The sequence below is a fragment of the Callionymus lyra genome, chromosome 12, assembly GCF_982586985.1.
Source record: "Callionymus lyra chromosome 12, fCalLyr1.hap1.1, whole genome shotgun sequence".
Taxonomy (NCBI): domain Eukaryota; kingdom Metazoa; phylum Chordata; class Actinopteri; order Syngnathiformes; family Callionymidae; genus Callionymus; species Callionymus lyra.
In genome coordinates, this window is record NC_141829.1 from 20,868,293 (window position 1) to 20,891,740 (window position 23,448).

General features: G+C 39.6%; 1 protein-coding gene across 9 annotated transcripts in view; it reads left to right on the forward strand.

The window, feature by feature from the left end:
- Nucleotides 1-1,204: 1,204 nt before the first annotated feature.
- abi3bpa (ABI family member 3 binding protein a) overlaps nucleotides 1,205-23,448 on the forward strand; it is a 33,760-nt gene continuing 11,516 nt past the window's right edge. The window contains exons 1-14 of one of the 9 annotated variants that reach the window (XM_087803484.1): nucleotides 1,205-1,638; nucleotides 8,916-9,095; nucleotides 9,168-9,236; nucleotides 9,294-9,426; nucleotides 10,524-10,714; nucleotides 11,548-11,591; nucleotides 12,004-12,031; nucleotides 12,549-12,614; nucleotides 12,746-12,817; nucleotides 14,326-16,191; nucleotides 16,855-16,932; nucleotides 17,292-17,471; nucleotides 19,061-19,126; nucleotides 22,006-22,068. In XM_087803484.1, the coding sequence (XP_087659610.1) occupies nucleotides 1,533-1,638; nucleotides 8,916-9,095; nucleotides 9,168-9,236; nucleotides 9,294-9,426; nucleotides 10,524-10,714; nucleotides 11,548-11,591; nucleotides 12,004-12,031; nucleotides 12,549-12,614; nucleotides 12,746-12,817; nucleotides 14,326-16,191; nucleotides 16,855-16,932; nucleotides 17,292-17,471; nucleotides 19,061-19,126; nucleotides 22,006-22,068 (3,142 nt within the window). In that variant the 5' untranslated portion in view covers nucleotides 1,205-1,532. Of the gene's footprint in view, nucleotides 1,639-8,915; nucleotides 9,096-9,167; nucleotides 9,237-9,293; nucleotides 9,427-10,523; nucleotides 10,715-11,547; nucleotides 11,592-12,003; nucleotides 12,032-12,548; nucleotides 12,615-12,745; nucleotides 12,818-14,325; nucleotides 16,192-16,854; nucleotides 17,259-17,291; nucleotides 17,472-19,060; nucleotides 19,127-22,005; nucleotides 22,069-23,448 lie in introns of those variants that run through there. The other 8 variants (XM_087803485.1, XM_087803486.1, XM_087803488.1 and 5 more) reach the window with 8 other exon arrangements.

The window sequence follows — 23,448 nt, forward strand, 5'->3', positions numbered from 1 at the left end:
TATATTAAAGAATTTTGTGCAGCTTATAACTATAAAGGTTTAATTGAAGTTTATATAAATGTGTTTTAACTTTATGGCATGTTAAGTTGAATTTTTTTTTTTTCCCAAGATTGTCATTAGCACAGCACGGAGACAAAAGGAAAATAATCTTAACATGTTTTATCATTAGAAAAACTCAATGACTTAATAAAAGGGTGTGGTGCCGTGGTTCGTTGACAATCCTGGTGACTGTAGAACTTTTAATAAGAAAATGTTATTGTCTCAGACAAAGAAATCTTCCCTCATTTTGTAAAGAGATGATCTCAGATGTTCCTGTTTTTATAATCTTGTTTTGTATCTACAGTGAGAAACACACTTGTAACGGGACTTTCTTCAGATAAAGAAAATAACTTACAGAGCTATTTTCATTAATGTTCAGAGTGAGAGAGAGAGGGTCATTAGTACAGGAATTGTTTAGGTAGTGGTCAGTGGTGAGGGCTTCCCTATGCTTAGCCATATTGATGTGTCGAAATCAATGTCCGGGAGCATAATTTAGCCTTTTCAGCATTTCATGTGACCTGAAAGTGCTGTAAGTACATATAGTTATCACAAAAGTAAAGTCTTTGCTAACAAGATCACATCCAAATCATAAATGAAGCTGACCAGATTACAATACTGACCATTAGTAAGACAAAATCTTTCATTATTTTCCCAATGATGGAAACATAGGGTCGGTAATTTGATAGATGGTAGTACAGTACAAAGAAAGACATTCTTCTGTTATTTCCTGATAAGTATGGTTTATATAAATGTTGTTAACACCATTGTTCCATCTCTAACCCTCATGAAGTTCTCCCTTTTGCTGTCAAAATCCAAAATGAGTATTGTCTGGTGTTCCCAATCTGCAGTTGTCCAATCGGAATCTGTACTCTCACGTCCATGGAGTGAACTATGGCCCATGTTGTCGTTGTCAACAGGTTCCTGGACCAATGCTTCCTAACTTTTGCCATCCAACCATCAACTGCATCAAGGGGAAATGCCAGACAGTGACATTGGTGATAGGATTCGAAAATAATACAAACATAAGCATTTAGTTCAAGTTGTTTATACATTGGAAACACCACTTTGGTCAGGAGGATTGAAGAGGTGCACTGATGCACACACAGTGTCAGACTTCTGCAGATGCAGCGCAGAAGTGTGGTGAGACACACCAGACCAAGTTGGGAGGGGGGAAAAAAAGGAAAGAAAAACGACTGAGGCTGGAAGCTTGGCGAAGGAAAGGAGAGTGTAAATTGGAGATTGCAGAAGAGGGAAGACGGGGGTGGGAAAAGTGACCCCTCCCTCCAGTACAGAGGTATAGAAGGTGCATGAGGAGCCCGCTGCTTCCAGAAGTCCACCTCAGAGTGCTGCACTAGTCCAAAGAGCCACCAGCTCAGAGAAGTAGTCCAGCCACTCTTTCAGAACTCCACCTCAGACACCTTCACCCGAAGAGATTTACTCACCTGCAAGCCCACCCTGACGGCAGCTCATTTGAGACCCCGACCCTGCAGAAGATGATGTGTGGGATTCATCAGAAAACTCTGACCACTCTGCTGGTGCTGCTGGTTTTCATCACTGGGATGGTTCTTTGTGGTCCCTCGTCCTCACAGAGAAACAGAGGTGGGTAAAAAAAAATGTGATCATTAATCAAAGCTGGTTCTGACAGAAGCCAGAAGACCAACTTTTATATTTTAGTTTCAGTTTCTACGCTGCAGGTTTTCTTAAGTTACGTAATGTGTCATCTAGATGCTCGGGTATTTCAGTTGAAAGGATGCTGAGATATTGAGGTGCACAGGTTGAGTGTGATGTAAATGAACAAGAAGCTTTTGACATGATAGTAAAATAACTGTGAAAGAAAATATAAGAAGTTCTGCATGAGAAACTGTTTAGTAAATACTTGAGTATGAATGTTTAAGGTTATACAATTCAACATATAAACATTATTATCATGTTGTTGTTGTTAAGGTAAATTGGATACATGGGATAACATAAAATTGCACTAAATTATTTCTCAACTCTTGTCTTGTTGGACAGATCATGTTGTTTGTTGATGATATGGTGTTTTTAGTAAGGAGAGTAAGGAGTTTAAAAAAAAATGAATTGAAGAAAAAAGTTTTAAATGTGAGAAAGAGCCCAAATAGTGGGCTAAACAAAATGTATATTCATTGAACATTCAATGTTAACATAAACATATAAAAAATATATGTAATGTATCAAATAACTAAGCTTTCTTCCTTGCTCCTGTTTCAATTTGTGAACATTACTTTTACACAAATGACATGCTGTCTTTTGGTCAAATTTGCTACAGTTGAGTTTTCAAATGAGTTGTTGTCAAAAGCTTCACAATCTTCCAATACTAGCCCTTTTTTGCTGGAAAAGCACCCCCCCCCACACCCCCCACAAAAAAGAAAAACATATGGTGTGTATGGCTTTCCATTTCTTGTCTCATATAGATATTTTACATTTTTTAACATTTTATTTGCCATTTCTTTGTTACAAAGATATTGAATTAAAAAAATCTATCCAAAGTCAAGTGCAAGATGTTTTTGAAAGTTTTTTGGAAGTATCTAATTTTTATACCCATCTATTTGTTTTAAAATATCTCACGGGCCTTAGAAATAAGTTTGCGGGCTGAAATAGGCCCCCACACCATAAGTTAGACACTGTTGATTGGAGTAGCAGCAAGAGTGAAGGGACATAAATGAGAGGTAATGAGAAATGCCACAAGTTATTCAGACGCTCTTCAGTGCAAGCATTTGGCATTCATTCAGGTGTGGAAAAGAAGTTTGAACATATATTAATGATCAGAAAAATATAAGCAGAACAAGAGTTTTCTTCTCTTCTGCTGATTCATTTTAGAAAACACCATTTTATGAGTCCCGTCTTGACTCCTTGTTTTCCCTCAAAGGAGGGGAGCCGACGGGTTTTTAAAGCGTTCTCAGAGCTGGGGTCAAAGGTCAGCCTTATGATGGTCGGCGTTCCGAAGAAGCGGTGGAGGGACCGACGGCTCAGCCTCTCCTAAATTACCCACTTCCCTCACGAGCCAAGCATTCACATCACGTTACTGTTGTGAGTCTTGTTTCAAAGCACGTGAGGAGATTCTCGAGAATCGTCTCTGGTTCTTTTCTAACCAAACAACTGCAGGCGTTTGTGCCAAAATCTTTCTTTTTTTCTTCCTGCTTTACTTTACTGTAAAAAAGTTTGTTACGTAAGAAGATGATCCGAGTCAGAGCTCTGTCTTCCATAACAAACAAAGAAGTCTGGTTCAAATTAGATTATGGTACATGGAGCTTCCTTGTGATGATAATTCATCAAGAATATTTTTCCACGAAAGTTTTTCATGTTCTCTTGTGTAGCAAATGCACACATAGACACACACTTCTCCATCCAAACACTGCCATCTTTCCATCCATCCACTCTCTTGTTGCAGTCAAGATCTATTTCGCGAGTTAGACAAGCTCAACTTTTGAGGGCTTCATGGCAGTCAAACTGTTCTGAGGTCAGTCTTTGAGCATCTGGACTGCTGCTCTGCGCGGGAAACATCTGTCAGCTAAACTTGGCCAGGCATAGCAGCAAGTAGCTTCGAGAGTCAAGTGGTCGAGAGTCGTGTGATTTTGTGTCAGAGACGTGACTTATAGGCTGTCCCCTGCCTCTCAACCTGAGAAGCTGGGACAGGTTCCAACAACACTTCACCACATTTAGAGAATCAGTAGAAGAAAATTGAATGAACAAAAAGACAAAAGTTGACAGCAAGAAGAAGGTCCAGGGTCTAATCCAAGTTGGGGCCATGAGTTCCTTTTCGAATATATGGAATGTTCTCGATGTTCCTGTGGTCACCCCTGGTTTCCTTATATTAAGGCCCCCTCTGAATGCACTGGTCACCCCTTTCTGTGCCAACTGTGACCCTGAAGTACTAGGAAGAAGGGTTGGATAAATCGTACCTCTGCCAAGCAGCTCTAATGACAAACTTCAATGATCCAAGAACAGTTTTGGGTCACAGTTAAACAAGGAATCAATCTCAGAGCAGCAGCAGTGAGAAGCCATACAAGCAAGCAATGATTCCATAAAACCTTCCTGCATCCAGACGGTAATCTGGACGATCACCAAATTCAAATCACTTTAAGGTTACTCCGTTTGAACCTTTTTTTTAATGTTGTTTATCAAATGAATAGAGAAACAAACACATGAACAGTGGGCATCAACTTTTAGAGCATGTCACAAGTTAAGATCCGCTGAAACTTAGCTATAAAAGTGTTTTTCAAAATACTTACTTTATAAACTGCTCAGCTAAACGTGTAAAAGATTAAATTAACTGGCGCATTTGAGAAACCAATGACCCATTTCTGGTCCAGAAGAAAGATAAAAAAATATTCACTGAGAATGGAGAGTGAAGGCAATGACAGATTTATGCAATGGGAATCAGGTGGATGGAAAGCTCGGCACTGATGTATAAGCAATGGAGCGCTGCCACACGAGAAGAAAAACTAGCAGCTGTTGCGCAGTTAAATATAAAAGTAGATATATAGTGAGAGAGTTTAGAGGCCAGCCAACATTCTAGAGCCCAGGTAGGACCGTCCACAGCTGGAGAAACGTCGGTGTTTCATCCAAGAAGCGTCAAATAATGAGAGGCTGTATATACTATATTTCATCAGACTCACAGCATTAGTAGATCAGTCATCGTTTGCTCGACAAAGAAAGAAATAACATCCCTCTGGGCTCTAGAGAAAACAAGTCTAAATTGAAGGTGAATGATCCATCACGTTTAGCATCTGTGCGAGTCCCTGAGGTCGTTAGCATGTGACTCTAAATCCACTACACACAGAATGAAAGGGAAAGAAAGAAAACTTCAACCCAGAATCAACACTCAACTCAAGAGTCATCAAAATATTAACAACTGTGAAAACAGCCAATTATACTGGAGTGTTTCAAAAAAGGTTGTTAAAAAGTGTAAATGATATCCATTTTCTACAATGACCCAGAAGACAATGGATGGATGGATGGAATATCCAGTATAACTTATTCATAGTCATGATTCAAACATAAATCTTGTTTAGGATTCAAAATACTTTACTCCCAAAGACTAAAACATATTCTCAAGTTATTATTTCATTCCCAGGCAGGATTAGTTTGAAAGAAATCAGATCATTTTCAGCTGCTTCCACGTTTTAATCTGATAAAATAACACTCATAAAGACACTCTGGAGATCATGTGAAGGAACTGTTTTCTGATACTTCCACAATAACCTACTCCCTCTCCCGCAGGATCGCGCTTGAGTAAACACTGAGGTTTGCACTTTCTCCCTCCACCGCCGTCAGGATTTCATCGTCTGGCCTCCAACAGGATGAGACACTGGTGAAATGTTTATTGAAAAATGGAGGCTATATTTATCGCCCAAACGTTCATGTTTACTGGACGTCAACCAACTTCTAAAACAGAAAGGAGCTTAGAAAATATGTTGCGCTTCACTGTGGATGGAATTTAGAATGCAACCATGTTTAGTAAGATTTGAATACTAGATTCAGACTATAACTACATAAAGCATGTTTGAGGACACAGAACAAACATTGTGGAGCAAATGTGGTGCTTGAAATAGACGATTTAACAAGGTTATATGTCAGACCAAAGACATTCAATCCTGACATTTGACTGCTGATCGGTTAGATAGATTTCATCTAAAGGGTGTCCAAGCTCTTTTACCTTGGACAGAAGCCAGTCTGTTTGTCCATCTTATCCATTTGAGAATGAATTTCAGGCTACATCTATGATCTAAGGAATGTTTGGAACTCAAATGTAAGAGGAGTGAGATGTTTGTAGGGGGAAGAAAGTCATGGTCTCTTTGCCAGAGTTTCTTCCACTGTGACAAATGATGGACAGAAGAACGTCATATGAATAGATGGATAGACAGATGGATTGATTGATGGCTCAATGCATTGGTGAAAATTCTGGCTGGATGAATGGATAGATGGATGGATATCTAGTTGGCTGGATATATTAATGGCTAGATGGGTTGATAGATTAACAGATGGATAGATGGGTAGGTGGATATATAAAAGGTGAATGGATGAATGGATTTACTCTACCTGGCTTAGTTCATTCAATACAGAAGTTGTAGCTAAACTTTGGCCAAAAAGTTCAAGCGTAATCACCAGCCTCTTGGCCTTTTATTGACAAATTATGGGATCTTACTCATGTTCTTCTGGTCCAAGAACACAACCTGAGGCTTTAGCTTTGAACTTCTAATGTCAGTGTGATTGCTTCCAGGAGTTCTGCAGAACGGCCACCAGGACACAGACCAGATTCACCTGCGTCAAGATGCTGCTTTTCAGTACAATACGTCCTGAACAATTGGCTCAGTTAAGAAATGTTTCCAAAAGAAGAAACTTAAAGTGGATGTATAGCATAAATGAGTTCTGGCTAACACACTGAGTATTTATTATCATGGACTGCCTCCTATTGAGCCAGACAACGAGGCCCGAAACGTTCTAGGGTTCCCTTAGTGTTTTGCATTGATAGGAAAGTCTGGATGATTGATGAACCAAAGGAGTCTTCAGAGTAGCATTAAGATCAATAATATTTACATTAGTCATGTATACTTAACAATCTCGATCAAGCGTTTAGAGTTTTACAGCCGTGGCGTTCTTTCAGGTCAAATCATGGAGCACAGGCTCATATCTGCTGCAGCTGTCGGGATTTATTTATGTTCCAATAATCCTCCATTATTGTCCTCAATTGAAAACACGACTTGAAGAGCTACATTTTATTAGACTTAGCTTATAAGGCTTTATCTTCAGATTGATTGATTATTCAGCCTTTGATTGAATTGGTTCCCGAATATTTATTCCTTTCGTTTGTTGGAAATATTGTCTCAGCAGTTCGTGGGAAGTGTGGGAGCCAAACGTCCTGGCCGCTGATGTGTTGCCGTGGTTCCTCGCCAGTGTTTTCTTGTAACGGATTAAGACAAAAATCCCAGTGCTCCGGGCTGACTGTCTTCTCGGCCAAACAGCCGGTGTTTTGATTTGAGATATTGATGAAGTAGATGCCGTTTTTATCGGAAACATAACTTGGAGAGCATGAGATTATTATTTTTTAAAATAAGGGCTTCCCCCCTTTTTTCTCTGTCTGTGTCTTTTTTGGCCGGTGGCAGCCGCTGGCATTGATCTGCACGCAAAGTTCCACTATTTCATTTCGCAGGACTATGAGCCAAGGACACGATGTCTGGAGAATAAAAGAAGAGACGCAATTCAAGCTCTGAGTTTATTGTTTTTTTTCAAAGGAATTGAAAATTAATTTAACACGTGGTATCAACTCGTTTTAGCTCCTGATTAAAAACGCAAAACTAACAAAATCCTGGCAGAGTTAATTTTGAAGAAATGAAAAATAGTTTCCTTTTGACAATCTCAGCACTTGATGAATCTCACGTCCGGACCGGTGGGATTTATTTATTATTCTTCATCTTCACTGGCCAGCTTTCATTCATAAGTTGCAGTCAAAAGCCCAATTACACTCACTTGTGGTCACTAATGTTTATTGACAGGCCTGTGATAAACTACATAATTGCTTGCATGCTGCGCTATTGGCCATTGTTGAAGGCCATATGTTTCCAACATATTGAGGGGGAAAAGCCGATCTTTCCATTGGGGAAGACAATATGTGTATCTTGTGAATGATCTGCTATGATGACTTGAATATACAACACAGCTCCCTGAACTGTTTGAAAGTAAATTAGCTGACATTTGGAATCGCAAAAACTTCCAGGCGGACTACAGCTGTTACAGATGCACAAGCACAACAGAAATTAAATTCTTATGTATTTCACATCAGGGCGAGCACATTTACCACATCCATCAACCTCATTGTTTCTCCTCCTCTTTTCCATTCCTTGTATCTCCATGTTCACATATCTCTCCTCTCCACACGTTGAACCATCTGGCCTCCATAACTTTGTCTCAAAATTTCATTAATTCTTAGCACGAATTTCTGATCGTGACCCTCCTGTTCCCTCCAATGTTCGGCCCACTTCCAAAAGTTGGGTCATGACTTAATACATTTAGGCCCTTTCGAAATATAATCTCTGAATTTCCCTTGGGCTCGATTTAGAACTCTCACATTCAGGGATAGTCCAGAAACATGATGCCGTAACTCATCAACCTTGCACTCACTGTGAAAGGTCGATAAAATGATTGCCAAAATTATTTACAAATCTAAAAACCATTTTACTATAAAACTTTCAGTTTAAGAAAAACAAATAACTCTTAACTGATTAATTCATTAGTCAATGTCCAGGAGATGAGGTGGTAAGACTTGGTTAATGCATGCTTGTGAGGTGAAACTGAACAACTAGACTTTAAGCAAATATATAATCACCTTCTTACTCAATGAATACTCTCCAACTGTAAACTTCTTCTCCAACACTGCTATCTCTTCTCCTCATTCACTCCCCCTCAGATAATTCATCCCTACAGCTGGGAGCTACCAGATTTTTACTGTTATTCTGAATTTTCTAGATAAGTTATTTTGAATTTAAGTGTATAAAGAGTATATAAATATATAAAAAATATATTAGATTGAATGTAAGGGTAGAAACAAGGTGGTCCTCACGGTAACCTTTCATTGACGACCCCTTAGAAAGCACTCATGTTCTTTCCACAGTAAGGAAAACTTTCTTCAGGTTGATTGATTGGGTTCAAGGGACAAGTATGACCCCCTGCTGTGTAATGGAACCAACATGTTTCCTTGTTGGTCCAGTAACAATGTTTTATGGTCTTCCCCCTGCGGACGAGACAGAAAAAGAGCCATAATTCTAACACTTAATCCTGAATTATTTCATCACAGATCCTTAATGTAAAAATATCTTAATCAAAAACTGGATTTTCAAAACGCTTCTTCTTTCTCCCAGTGAGGCGCCAGAACATGAAGGTCCGGATCAATGCCACAGGTGACACCATCGTGATGAAGTTTTTGCGTCCTAACTCCGACACCAAGCTCGAGGGATACATCCTCGGATACGGCAGCAGTATGTTCTCCAAGCAGTTCATCCAGCTGCCCGAGAACGGGAAGCCATACGAAACAGAATTTGGTAAAGACACGATTATCTTCACTAGAATAACATTTTAAGGACTTGTAACTGAATCTATGTGATCAATTCTAGATGCTGAGCCAAAGTACTTGATTGCCGTCCAGCCTATTCCGACCAATGACGTGAAAAAGCACTGCACAGGTAACGCCCCTCAGTTTTTGGGTTCAAACGGGTCTTCAAATAGGTCTTTGTTTCCAGGTAAAGTTGAGTTGGACAAGCCCCTCCATCTGGTCATTGGGTCAGTCACACCTACTTCAGTTCTCCTCTCCTGGGGAACGCTGCTGAAGACGCCTTACGAAGGAAACATCATGAACGACTGCCTCGAGGACGGGTGAGCAGGTTTAATATCTTTTGCATGCAACATCCATATACTATAGAGCAGTCACAAGCCATTTAAAATCATGTGATTCAGACCTTTATGGCCACATGTGGATGTATTTGGTCCAGGTTAAGAAGAACAGTATATTCTCTCTTGTGTGCCAGAACACGTAGGAACAAATGTGCATTCGATTTTATGGCTTGATTACAAAACCACATCACAGTCGAGGAAGTTGCTACGGATGTAAAGATGTGCTACATAAAGGTAGAGGTAGAGTTTCACAGAGGCATTCTGTACCCTTTGCTAAGCGAAGAAACAGATGAATGGTGTTTTAGCCATTCACTCTCGCTTGCTCGCCAAAGGTACAATTATATAAACACTACATGCTCCCAGAGGCTTATCAGGTTGCAGAAAATGGTGTCCAAAGCAGCTGTGTATACAGGTGTTTAAGAAAATCCACCCACACTGTGACAGTATTACTTCTTATGGGGAATACATCATCTTTGGAAAGAAGAGTCGAGTCTCTTTATTAAAGTCTTGCTATAATTGAATCTCTGCCTAGTGTTGCAGGTTACAATCCCAATATTATATAAATGTAGTCATTCTTCTGTGCTATGACGCATACGCTTCTTCTATGTTAATTTTAAAAAACTCAAGTATTCCAACAACAAGACAGTAGTATTTTGTTGTTTTGTTGCATCAATTTATCCTTTGAATTAAATTGGTTAAATCAGTCTGCAAGATTATTTCCCCCACATACATCTTACCTGGTGTTACCATTACAGTTCTTAGAAATTATAAAATCCCAAAATCGTGACAAGGTGCGCTTTGAATGTGTTTCCATCAAACATTGTATTTGCCAAAAGCTTCGCACTAGTCTTGGAATCTACCTCAATGTTTACTAATAATATTTCAGTATGATGCTCAGAAAAGTCAAGGTCTGTTTGTGTGTATCCTCAAAACACTAAAGAACCTTTTTGTGAAAGAACATTTTAAGCAATATTGAAGAGGTTTTTCTTTTTTCAAAATTCAAAATTGTGTTATTCAGATCATGGGCAAGTGTGATGGGAAAAAAAGTGTTTTACAAGTTTTAATCATTTTTGTCTTAGACACTACACTGTACGTTACCGTGAGAGGAACAGGAAGTGGAACTACCAGACCTGCCCTACAAGTGATACCGTCATTGACCATCTTAAACCGGGCACAGTTTACGAATTCGGTGTGCAGCCCAGCTCGAAAGACGGCACTGGAATGTGGAGCAAGCCTGTCCTTCATAATGTCAACGCTGGAGCTAGAGAGGGTATGTTTTCCTGTCTTTTCCACAGTGATTGAGACGGATTACTGAAGGAAAACCTTTGGAATAGGTTTAGATAAAGGGTTTTGAAGAAGTAGACAAAACAATAGCAGATACGAACCAACAAATAACATTTGCATGCCAGAGAATTAACTCACTTTAAAAACAAAGCTCCTTCCAGACACTAGAAAAAGCAGGTACTAATCAGCCATAATCAGATTAGCCTGTCCTCTTGTTCAGTGGTTGCCAAGGCAAGTGCTAAATTGACCTATCAAGATAATCCTCTTATCCTCCTCATTTATCTCTGAACCTCATTGAATGTCTTCCACACTCTACAGCTGTTCCTCTGATATACTCTAATCTTCCTAGTCTCTTCCAATGGCAGGCTGAGTATCTTCAACTTTGACTTTTCTAACTCTTAGTCTCAAAACCATTCATCAAGGCAGTCCCTCCTTTTACCTCCATCCAACCTGGCCACACTCTCTTCTTAACCTCTGTCCATGACAAGAGTTGACTCCACTCCTTCTTTCATTCACACACCTATTCTGCCTCGACTGACCCTGTAACTATTCTATAAAACTAGTCCTTCAAAAAGGGTCCAGCTCAGCATCTGTCTTTAGTCAATTTGTCAACTAGTTTTCCAAGCTTTCATATTCCATCTGTATCAAAGCGAATCAAATCTACATAAAGATGAAAATAGATCCTTTTGTGGCAACCTACAATTGTCAAGTCGTATAAAAGTCCAGTGGAAACCTCAGGCTATTATAATGAAAACTGTGATATTGGAAATGATTTCAGTTTTCACACAAAAAATAATAATGTTCCTATTATGCTTCCAGAGAAGGTCATCAGGAAAATCATCAAGCGTCCTCACACTACCGTGGTATGTAACAACTATTCAACAATTGTTTATTCAACTAAACACATTCATAAATGTGGTATTTGTTTATATTTAAATGATCTTAGAAGCAGCTCAATAAATTATAAATATATTTGGGAACATGGTGTTTATTGCGAATGTGCTTAGAGTCTGTGTTGTGCACTTTAGTCTGCTTATACTGTTCTCAGGGTTGTTTGCCTTGTTCATTTTCCATCCAGCTGCAGAATGGAAAATACATCAGGATAGCCGGGGCAAGCCAAGCCAAAAGAGCAGAGTGTAGCTAGAGTCCTTCTGGACGCAAATACTGTAGGAGTGAAAAGAAAGAAAGGATAATGATACATTTGTTTATTAGCATTGTGAAAAATGTTGTAAATGTTTTCACTCATATCTCTTTGTATTTTCCTTTTTCTTTCAGAAGCACTTCCCCTTCGCTCCACGCACCGGTAAGGTGGAAAATCTACATTTGTGTGTGTGTGTGTTACTCGTATACGTGACGGTCAATGATACAGAAATGTTTGGTCACAACAACAACTTATGAATTGACTTTTCGACGTTTCTCCACCATAATTATGATGTGTTCAACCATTTTTCTCAATTTTAAACATGTTCTTGTTGGGAATCCTGTTACCACAGTGAAACAATGAAAGACACAGACAAAATATTTATTGTGACCAAGAGAATATAATACCTTAAATTCCATTGGATGGCATGTCTGGGAAAAAGACACAAATATGACTTGTACTTTTCTTTATGAATGTTTTTCTGAAATTCTGATTTGAACTGTTCCATTCACAACAGTTTGCTAATGTCATGATTTCCTTAACCTCACTCCAAGTCAGGTCAACCTACTGCTGCTGTTTATTTCTCAAAGTTGCACTATTTCTTTTCCAGGTTTGCGAAGGCTTCTTCATTTTTGGATTCTTTGATATTAATCCTACGTGCCTTCTTTCTCTCTGTCAGTTTCCCCAAACAGGAACCAGGGCAGAGTTCCACTTGCCCAGAACATAACCTCAAAGACAACTCTTGGTAATTCACTAAAACAATACAACTCCCTTATTTTCCCTGACTTTTTTTGTTTACAAGCAGACTCTAAACAACTGTTTAAATTCATTAAAATATTGCTAAATTGAAAATCTAACGTATACTATATTTGTCAGCTACAACCACTAAGCAGGAAACTCTGTCCAACCCTGGAGCCACAGAGCCTCTGACAACCAAAAAGTCCACCGGTAAACTCCTTTGTAACGATAGGCATCTTGAATCTTAAACTGGCTGAATACAACAAGAGTATGGCAGGTTGCAACTGGACAGTTATCCAAGTGTATCTGCATGAACAAAGGTGCATGCTCTGGATGGAGCAGTAGCTCAGCTCTCTTGAGATTATTGAAAGTTAGATCACTGTACTTGGCTGCATGGCATTATTAAATAAGCAGATTATGAACCAATACAAGAAGGAGATCACAGGTTCACACTACAGGAGTTAATCCTTCATGCTAGCAATTATTCTGGGTTCAAAGACAAGACCTAAGTACTAAGGACTGTCTCAGATGAAATATTTTGCAAGAATCCAAATGTATCTCCTTTACAAAAAAACAAAAAAAAAAACAGGGAGTGAATACTCCATAATTCTACCCAAAATATATGTATTACAGTCCAGAAACATCATTATTTTTTTCAATATTTTTCCTAAAATAAGAAATGTAGTGCTGAAATTAGAATAAAAACAATTTATTGGCAATAAGGCTGAAAAGGAAAGTTGAAAATACAGTTAGGCGGGTACGAAAAGAAGTTGAGGCCATAAAAAAATAAATAAAATTAAGTTAAAAATAGTACTGGAAATACTGAAAACACAACCAGGGCAGAGACAAGATCAGATAAAAAGAGACTGGCCAGTACAGTGTCAGGAAACAAGACAGTCTGGTGCCCTGTCCGGGACAGATTACTGCTTATCAAAAGGTTTCAGTCTAATTGTGTACAGCCATGACCACCTTCTATCTGTAGTGTATTTAAAAGTACATTCAGCAAAGCTCGTTGTAAGAAAGTGGCCATTTTGAAATGCATAAAAAAACAAATATTGCACTTTTTAACCCTTTCTTGAGGTATCTCCCTCTAGGTCAAAGTGTTTTAGGGCCACCAGATGAGCTTGACCCAGAGATAGAAGAAAATGCTATTTTTTATGACGAAAGTGTTCATAAACATTTCTAGAGTAAATATTGAAGAAAGACAGAATCATTTTTTATCAACTGTTAATGTTCAGTAAAGTCCATGATGGACGTTTGAAAAACATCCATAATAGCTAAAACAAACTCCTGTAGTGTGCATCTGAGTGACAAGTAATTGCAAGCTTTCCAGTAAACAAACTCTTAACAAGCGCTCCGTATGGCCAACAACAACAGTAATGAACTTCGGAACAACACTGCACTTTTACAGCCATAAAGTTTAGGCTGAGGCACTAAAAGACTGGAATGCCTTGTTTATTTACTTTTGCTTTCAGAGACTATTTTGCACAGTGTCTTCTCCTCCTTCCTTCTCTCTCTGTCATTTTCTTTCAATAAGAAAGGTCGTCGAATCATACAGAAAGTTTAGGAGTATTTTACAACTGCAAAAGATGGCAACCCTGTTATTCTGACTGTCTTCTTCTCTGTTTTAACTAACGAAAAAAACAAGATATATGAACGTTTTCCAGTCTATAACTTGGAGGCATCATGGATTATTTTTTCTTTCTTGCTCAATCCAGGCAAAGGAGAACTCTTCAGATCTGTCTCTCCCACTCAGGAAAAGGTTCCTTTAGCAACTAAGTACAACTCATATGTGGTCTTACCAGCCACAGTGGCCCCTCTGCCAAGCCCCTTGGAAAAATCACAGAAACCAAAAAACAACTTTTCAAGTCAGCCGAAACAAAAAGAGTCGTACCCAGATCTAGAGGAGCCTTTAGCAAATCTCCCAACACCCTCCATGTATAAACCAATTAGCAGACCAAAACTTCTACCTACTAAAACAGAAGCTTCCTCAAGGGTAATGACTAAAGGCACGCCAAAACCACATTCCAAATCTGGAATAAGGCCACCACATCACACTAACAGAGCAACCTCACAAACCATTACTCAAGCCACAAATCAATCACCAAAACAATCCCCATCTAATCCAGCTTCCCAGATCCCAAAGCAACCACAGCCCCAACCAGTATCCAAGCTAGTTACGCAAAGCCCCAAGCAACCACAGATCCAACCAGTATCCAAGCTAGTTACGCAAAGCCCCAAGCAACCACAGATCCAACCAGTATCCAAGCTAGTTACGCAAAGCCCTAAGCAACCACAGCCCCAACCAGTATCCAAGCTAGTTACGCAAAGCCCCAAGCAACCACAGCCCCAACCAGTATCCGAGCTAGTTACGCAAAGCCCCAAGCAACCACAGCCCCAACCAGTATCCAAGCTAGTTACGCAAAGCCCCAAGCAACCACAGATCCAACCAGTATCCAAGCTAGTTATGCAAAGCCCCAAGCAACCACAGATCCAACCAGTATCCAAGCTAGTTACGCAAAGCCCCAAGCAACCACAGATCCAACCAGTATCCAAGCTAGTTACGCGAAGCCCCAAGCAACCACAGATCCAACCAGTATCCAAGCTAGTTACGCAAAGCCCCAAGCAACCACAGATCCAACCAGTATCCAAGCTAGTTACGCAAAGCCCCAAGCAACCACAGATCCAACCAGTATCCAAGCTAGTTACGCAAAGCCCCAAGCAACCACAGATCCAACCAGTATCCAAGCTAGTTACGCAAAGCCCCAAACAACCACTTCTGGTTTTCCAGCCCAAGAACACAACTCCAAGACAAAGCGAAACTACAAACTTGCATATTTCTCAGAGGCCAGATCAACCACCGAAATATACATCATCTATATCTTCTAAAAGGCAGTCAAAACTGCAACATAAATCAATTAAAGCCCCAAATTCCAATGGCAAAATCCCCAGAACAACTCACCCTCAGACTAAATGGCAACCAATGAACCAAACCACTACACTTGTAGTTCCTAAACTTCAACAAAACGTATATTCAAGGCAACCTAACCCATCGAAGAACAAGACACAAATCACAGTAATTAGGAGAATTATTAAAACTCCGCGGACAAGTTCACAGCGTGTACCTCCAACTAAACCTGTGAGACCAAAGACTCACGTAAAGTTAAATACACAATCTCCAACCAAGCCGCGTCAGGAAGAAGAACCTCTTCCAACCAAGCCGCGTCAGGAAGAAGAACCTCTACCAAACGTACAGTTTCAGCCCAACCACAGAGCAAAGAATACTCCTCAGCTCCAAACTCACCTTAATCAATCAAAAACAAAACCTGCTTATGAGTTTACCCTTCCTCTGCCAAAAATACAATCCAAGACGACACAACAAACATCCAAGTCAAACACAGAACCAGCGACAAAGGTAGATCTACTGTCAAACGTTAAACCCACAAAATCAGTTGTCCATACTATAAACCACAAAGCTCCTCCCCTCTCCCTCCCGTCGTCTAACTACCAACCTCAACCTGGGATTCAAATTCAGCTTCCGACCAAGAGCGATCCAACCACGGCCCTTCCATCAGTTCCAACTGGTAAACCTTGCATTCTCCACAACAGTTCAAAAATATAAAAGATTTGACATCTATAGTAGCAAAATAATGAAAAGAAAATTATCCAAGTATAAATGTGTAATATCTGAATATGAAGCAAAATCAACAACAAAAACAGAATCACTAGTGAGGTACAGATCTCTCTGGTGAGCAGCAAGGCCGACGACTACTTTTATTACTGGGGTCACTCTAAAAAATTAAAATGTTTCCAGACCATTTAAGGCCTCAAAATTTTAAAATGAATAATATTAAACAAAACTGTTAATTGAGGTAGCACTGTAAAGGTTTGCAAAATTTGGCCATTAGGGGCGGTTTTGATTATATTTTAAATGGAGTGTATCTCGTCAATTTTAATGATGGTAAAGATGCAACAGTAATTGGGAAAGATGTTTTGCAAACCACTGAAATTGTGGATTATCCTAGATTAAAAAAAAATTTAAAAAAAGTAAATTGAATGAAACCAGTTTTATAGTGACCCAAAAAGATCTACATAGTAGAAGTATTGTGGCCATCACATTGATTCAAATGTGAGTTTGTTGATGGTGTTTTATATAACACATTTATACAAGGATTAAACCTCATATAGCCAAAACAAAACCTCAACTGTTATAATCTTAGATAAATAGTGGATTTTCTTTCATACAGCTCCTAGTCCAGCGGAAGAGGGCAAGCCTCTACCTCAACCTGCTCTGGCTACAGAAATCCCTGCTAGTTACCATCATGGTAAACCCCATGACAAGTTTGTCCCATTACCATGTCTGCTTTCGGCAAACCCCATGGAAACACAATGCTTTAAGTTGTACGTCAAACCATTGAATGATGTCAGCGCTTCCCCATTTCCATCTTCATCCAACACACGCCACCTGATCATTATCCCTACCTCCATGTGTGCCTTCACTTTCCACCCAGCACACTCGCCTCACCCACTTGCAACCAGTGCAGCCTGGCTCATTTGTCTACCTTCATGTGTCCGTCATGTTCATCTGTCACTCCTTTGCATTGTGCTCTGTCATTTCTTCCATTCAGGATGAGCTTCGTGGAAACTCCAATTAACCTTCCAAATTGCCTTTCTGCTCATCTAGGTACTGGATCAACCGTTGTCGGGGGCACTCACTCTTCCACTAGCTCATCGGCTAATCCAGCCGGAAGAAACGCAACGCTGTTTCGCAACAGAGTTCCTCCTGATTCCACCCGTAATGGTGTCAGATCTATTCCTTCATCAAAGACTCACACCTCTTCTCGTAGCTCCAACACACCCAAGGGTAAAGGAGCACTTCATTCCTATCCGTTACTGTCTTTTTTTTTCCAGATGACAGCAGACAACCCTTGGCTTGTAATCAATCTTTTCCGCTCTCTCTCTTTGCGCCTAAAGCATCTATTAGCTTCTTATTGTAGACGACTTATTGCTGGCCTTGTGGGAGAAAGTTACAAAGTACACGTTGGTCGGGGCACACCACATTAAAAACCAACCATGCCAAATGAAACATGGTGTGGACCTGTCAGCACAGTCATTCTCTTCCGATTTGGTTTTCTACTGCAGCAGTGAGTAAGGGTGTGATGACACGCTCAATTTACAATACAATACGAGGAAATATGAAGTTCACAAGAAGGTGATGAGTTTTTAACAGCTGATAAAGTGAACAAAACAGAACTTTCAACGGTTAATTTCTTTCCACAAAAAATAGTGTTCCCCTGATTTTATACCACAGAAGTGGCCTAATGTAAAAACACTGATGACTCTATTCCTTGCTCTGGCTCTGACTCTTGACATTGAAACACCAAAAGGCATTTAACAATTTTCATAGCAAGATGTCGTCGTTTGGTTGTGTTAGTAAGTAAATAGCTTACAGGCGTCTTGTCTGTCACTGAGTTGCCATTTATTAAAATTCCGTGTAGAGCCCCAAAAATGATGCCATGCCATCATTTAAAAAGTGGGGTTGGCTGGTATTCTCATACTTGAACGACACTTCTGGTACACTCAATAAGCTGCTGCATTCCTTCTCATTTCTCTTGAAAGTTTTTGACAAAGTAGGCATAGCAGAAACACATTACTTCCCCAAATGTTTGGGCAAGTCTGTTAGGCATCTGCCAATAATACATCCTTTACCAACACAACCAAAAACGTATTTTGTAGATTAGCGTCAAGATCCAAGGACTTTTCCTGTGGTCCCACATCCCATATCTTGAATTCAAACCAGGAAATTCCTACTACATAGTCAGCGAGCCAAAGAGTCGAGTTCTGTATAGGGAATTCAACATCTTGGCAATTCAACATCTTGGCAAGTCCCCCTCTCTCTTGTGGTGTACCTCAAGATTCTATACTCGGACCCTACATTTCCCCCTGTGATTATTCCCATGGTGTCCAATTTTGAGGAAATTTAATTTCACAAAATGACCAGTCCAAGGTCCAGTTTCTTTGATTGTTTTAAAGGAAGTTGTGTTGGTATTAATGTTGACCATGGTTCCTTTGCTTTGCTTTGCTTAAAAAGTATCTGCTTTAGACTGAGATCAGCAGCTCCCATAGAGCAAGTTGAAACATGTGTGGTACTGGGCCTGTTTTTGTGGTGTCTCCCATATTGTGGAACCAGTAATCATCCCATAACATCCCTTAGGCCTTCCCACTTCCTGTTTTTAAATCTTATTCAAATACCTTTTTTAGTTGTGTATTTAATCTCTGGGTGTGTGTTTAAATCATAGCACTGCTCAGCAGTTTTTTCAATCTCAAAAGTGCTCTAAGACTGAAAACAAAGTACGACGGACACAAAAAGAAAACGATAGCTGAGGGCATTTCATTTTAACTGTTAATCCAAAACATCGTTAAGGCTAACAAACATGTTTTTCCCTCCAACAGCTGGTGGGGCGCATCATAAGGGCAATGCTCTTCCTAAGCCTGTGGTATGGTCCAAAGAGCAACCTGGTAAAGATAATGAACTTTCAGTGTTCCTCATGCACTAACACACGGGCCACTGTCTTGTGTCACACAATCACACTGATGTGTGTGTCTGTCACAGTCCTCTAATGCTTGGTTGTTGTTGACTCATCAGTGTGTCTTGTGTCAACTGCTATAATTGACTGAAACTGAAGCCACATAAAACTAAATCTTCACCTCCTTGCCCACGGGACATTTAAGATTGCTCGGTTGTAGGAGGCACATTTAGTACGCCCCCTTTTTTGGTTCAATTACTTTGTTTCCATACTGCTGGGCATGCTTAGTTAATTACCGTAATTGAATCCATCTTGACCTAACCACGTGCAAACCATGTCTGGACAGCATGCATTAACTGTGATGCTCAAATCATTCTTTAGAGTTGCAAAGAAAAGTGGTGCTTCAGTCTCATGTCACAGCTGGTGTGTGTTATTTCTGGAAACTTGGACGGTTTCAGAGGTCTTCCAGGATTTGCCAGTCCCTTTGGAAGAACTTCTATTAAAATCTCGCCACCCAAACACAAAGCTTCTATTGACCATTTGTGCCTTTTCCCCCCAGAACATGTAATCTAGTTTTGTAAACTCCCTGAAGGGAAAGCATGACGCGTGACAGGTGTCTGTTGAAATATACTTAAGTACTGTAACAAGAAAAGGTTTTACACTCATCATGTTTTGTTTACCCAAAATGATTGCCAATAATGGGTTGTTTAAGGTTGATTAGATAGTTGCCTTAAAGTCAGAATGCGGTAGGTAGCGGATACCTAAGTGCCATTAAGTGCGCTTTGGAAAACGCCTAACATTGGTGAGGATAGAATTAAAGACTTTTTTTTCGTATAATGTATGTTATTATTTGGCTCTGATGTATAGAATCGATTAAAAGTTGTGTTTTATAAATTGACAGGATTAATGAATGTCTACCCCTATGTGGGAACCTAACTTTGAAGTCTTGTATCAAAGTAGAACATTTCTACCTTTGAAAGAGAAGCATGTTTTGGTGGCAGATTCATCTTATCTCCAGGACTCCATGTAGGAGATTCTGGAGGAGGTCTAGGTGCAGACCCAAGGGATTATATAGGGAAAAACGTCCTCTTACTTTGGCTGTTGCTTTCACGCCCGGACCTAGGATAAGCATATACGAAAACTGATGGATATTTGGGAGGCTTACATTTAGGAGCCAGACTTTAGTTGGGTTTTTGCCCTAACCTATAAAGCTTTAGGATACTTAAGCATGGTAAAGGCAGAAGAAATAGTGGGAGGTTTTCGGTCATTCCTGGCTTTTAAAAAACTTTACGATTGAATGACGCAAGGAAATGTACACATTATTTTTTATAAAAAAGCAGTAATACGCCTGTCAAATGTGAAGCTTGCTTTCATGTTGGCATATCAAACTGGGTTTAGCCTCCACGCTCAGAGGAACTGGAGTGTTTAATGGACCGTTCCAATATGCAAGTTCCATCCAAGGAATTTGATTCTGGTTGCAAAAACAACACCGTGAGTGGTGTGAGACACTGGTGTGCATTTCAGATGGAATGCTTTTCTTGACCGAATCACTGTGTTTGGATTTGCACACATTTTTACATTCTCGCTTCACAGAAGATGAAGTTATCTGACAGAAAGCAGTTCTCACACTGCCGGCTGCTGTCTTAAATCACAAAGCTAACCGTGACGCACCAGAGGCTCGGCATCAACCCGTAGTTTCCGTGGAATCTTGTTAACATCAGGTTTTATCACCTAGATTTTTTTTTTCCGTGTTCTACCTGTATTATTAAAGGTGGACAACTGAAGTAAATCCTTGATATATCATATAACTTCTTGCATATGGTTGCTATTAACGTAGCGATAGAGTGGTTTTATTTTAATTCTTATTGGCGGATCCATTTTGTCTTTCAAGTCTCTCTGGATGACAGTCTAGATTCAAATGATTTAGTAGAAGGTCAAGTTGTCGTATGTACTGCCAGGATACAAATTTGGGAAAATCTTGAGTTGCTCACAGAGATCAAAGCTAACTTAGTTAGAGCCCTGATTGTTGACTAAGCCTAAATATATTTCTGAGATAAGCAAATAAGCAATTATTCTCAGTGCTGGCATTGAAGATGAGACATAACTCGCCTGTTTATGTGATTATAGAGTGAAGAAGATAAGAAAAAAAAATGAAACTGTCAAAACTTGCGTGGGAATTTCTCTCTAATAAGGTTGGGACCAGTTTGGGGGAGAAGAAAATTTCAAACAGACAACAATGAGATACAATGAGCATATTTTTCTCCTCACATAAATGATTTGATTAGGAATTAAGTGACTACTATTCAACAAGAAACAAGATGTTCTTTTTGTAAGTTATTGTGTGTTTATATTTTTGTTACAAGGTAATCTGATTATAATGAGTTTTGTTTCAGTTTGCACTTAACGAATATTACATTTATATGTGTCTGTAAAAGATAGTGGCAAAAAGATTCATCGAATTTAAGTTCTGGATAGAAATCTGTAATTGTTTTTAGAAAGAAAAAAAAAGAAGACACTTTTCCGTTGTGCAGATTTCACCAGCATTGTACCTCAAAACTGCAAGGTTTTGATCAGTCACAGTTCCCGACTGTGGCGGCTCGTACAATCTGCCTGGCTTTCATGTGCTTCATTGTTGCTTGTTAAAAGCTTTTTGTGTGTAAACTCATTTTACAGTGCAAAGTCTCGCAGCGGTCTTCCCCTCTGCTCAAGCATCACTCTCTCTGCAGATCCATGACATTCCTTTCCATATTATTGCACTATTAAAATGATCATTTGTTTTCAGTTCACTTGTCTTCTCTCCAGGACCGACTGACTTGAGGGCCTTCAGAATGGCAGATCTAAATTTGCTCTGTTTTTCATGATTCCTTGCAGTTCTGCGGCCCTCTGTGCCGGTTAACAAGAGACCTAACCTTGTGGCGATTCCCAATGAACATGGTAAGGGCAGATGCCTCTTGACGTATTTGGACAAACAACAGAACAAGAGTGTTTTATAACAATCGTTGAGGCGTCATGTCTCTATTTTCAGATATATTTTACTGGAGGAGGAAGTCCGTAAAACAGAGACCTAGATTCCTCAGCAGTGAAAACATTTGTTTACTTCAACTTTTTTATTGGTCACATTCAAGAAACATTGTGGACTGTGAAACTAATCTGTAAGATATTAGTTGGACCAAACATAGTTTAATGACAGAATTCTTAAACAATTCTCATTGATTATAGATTGGCATGTGCCCTCAAAAACCCTATTTGATCTCAGATGTTGTCATGGCTTTATGTATGTCACACTCAAGGCCAAGAAACTAAATAGGGCTGCTCAACTCATGTAATGTGGCCCACAAGAGTATAAAGTAAATGTAGTTTATTGAAAATAAATCACTAATTAATTCAAAGAGCATCAAAAACTAGATGGTCTTCAATATATGTTGATATTGCATCCCTCAGAGATAGCAAGAAAAAGCAAAGATTCTGAATGTCCCATTTGTTTTAAAAATAATGCAGACGAAAGGGAAATCAAAGAAATACAGGGAAGCAGGTGTGCTTTGAAAAAGTTAAAGAACATTTAATGATTATACGTTTTGCTCAATCCCTGACACCGTCAACTTCCTCCCCCCTTCTTCTTCTTCGTCACCCAATACTGGGATTTCCATCATTCCTTTAGGTTTTTCGAATACTAAAATTGTTTTGTATTGCAATCCATCTTTTGATACCATTTTTCCCAAAGAGGGAAAGATGTCCCTCCAAACTCCAAAAGTTGTTAACCTGCCTTTGCACTTTACTTAACTACTGATTCGTCACACAACAACCACAAAACTTCTTTCTCACTTTCTTTGCATCATATCCAGGTGATCATCGTAAAATTCCTTGGTAACCCTTCATGGCATCACATTATCATCCCATTTCGAACACCATTTGTCACACATGTCCTGACCTGGCTTCCATATTTGTACCTACCTACTCAATGTTGTGCCCACATCAGATACCGTTTGGATGGAACCATGAACAGTCAGGTGCTCTTCGGTATCAGCCACATTCAAAGATATCCCTGCACCAGCAGTCGCCACGAGCCTCCACTATCTATTTCTCTCTCTCTTTTTTATCTTTCCACTTTGATAAATGACTGCTGTGGGGAGTGAGCAGCCACCTTAATTAACAACATGTATGGTTCACAGAATGTTTGCACGTTCGTTGCCAGCAGATGATTTCTGGCAGACCTCTCCTCCCCTTTAAATATCTCAAGCGTTGTTACACAACAATCAGTCTCTGATCTCTCGGCATCCGTGGAAAAAGGGCCACAGAGTTGCTCGGCGAGGATGG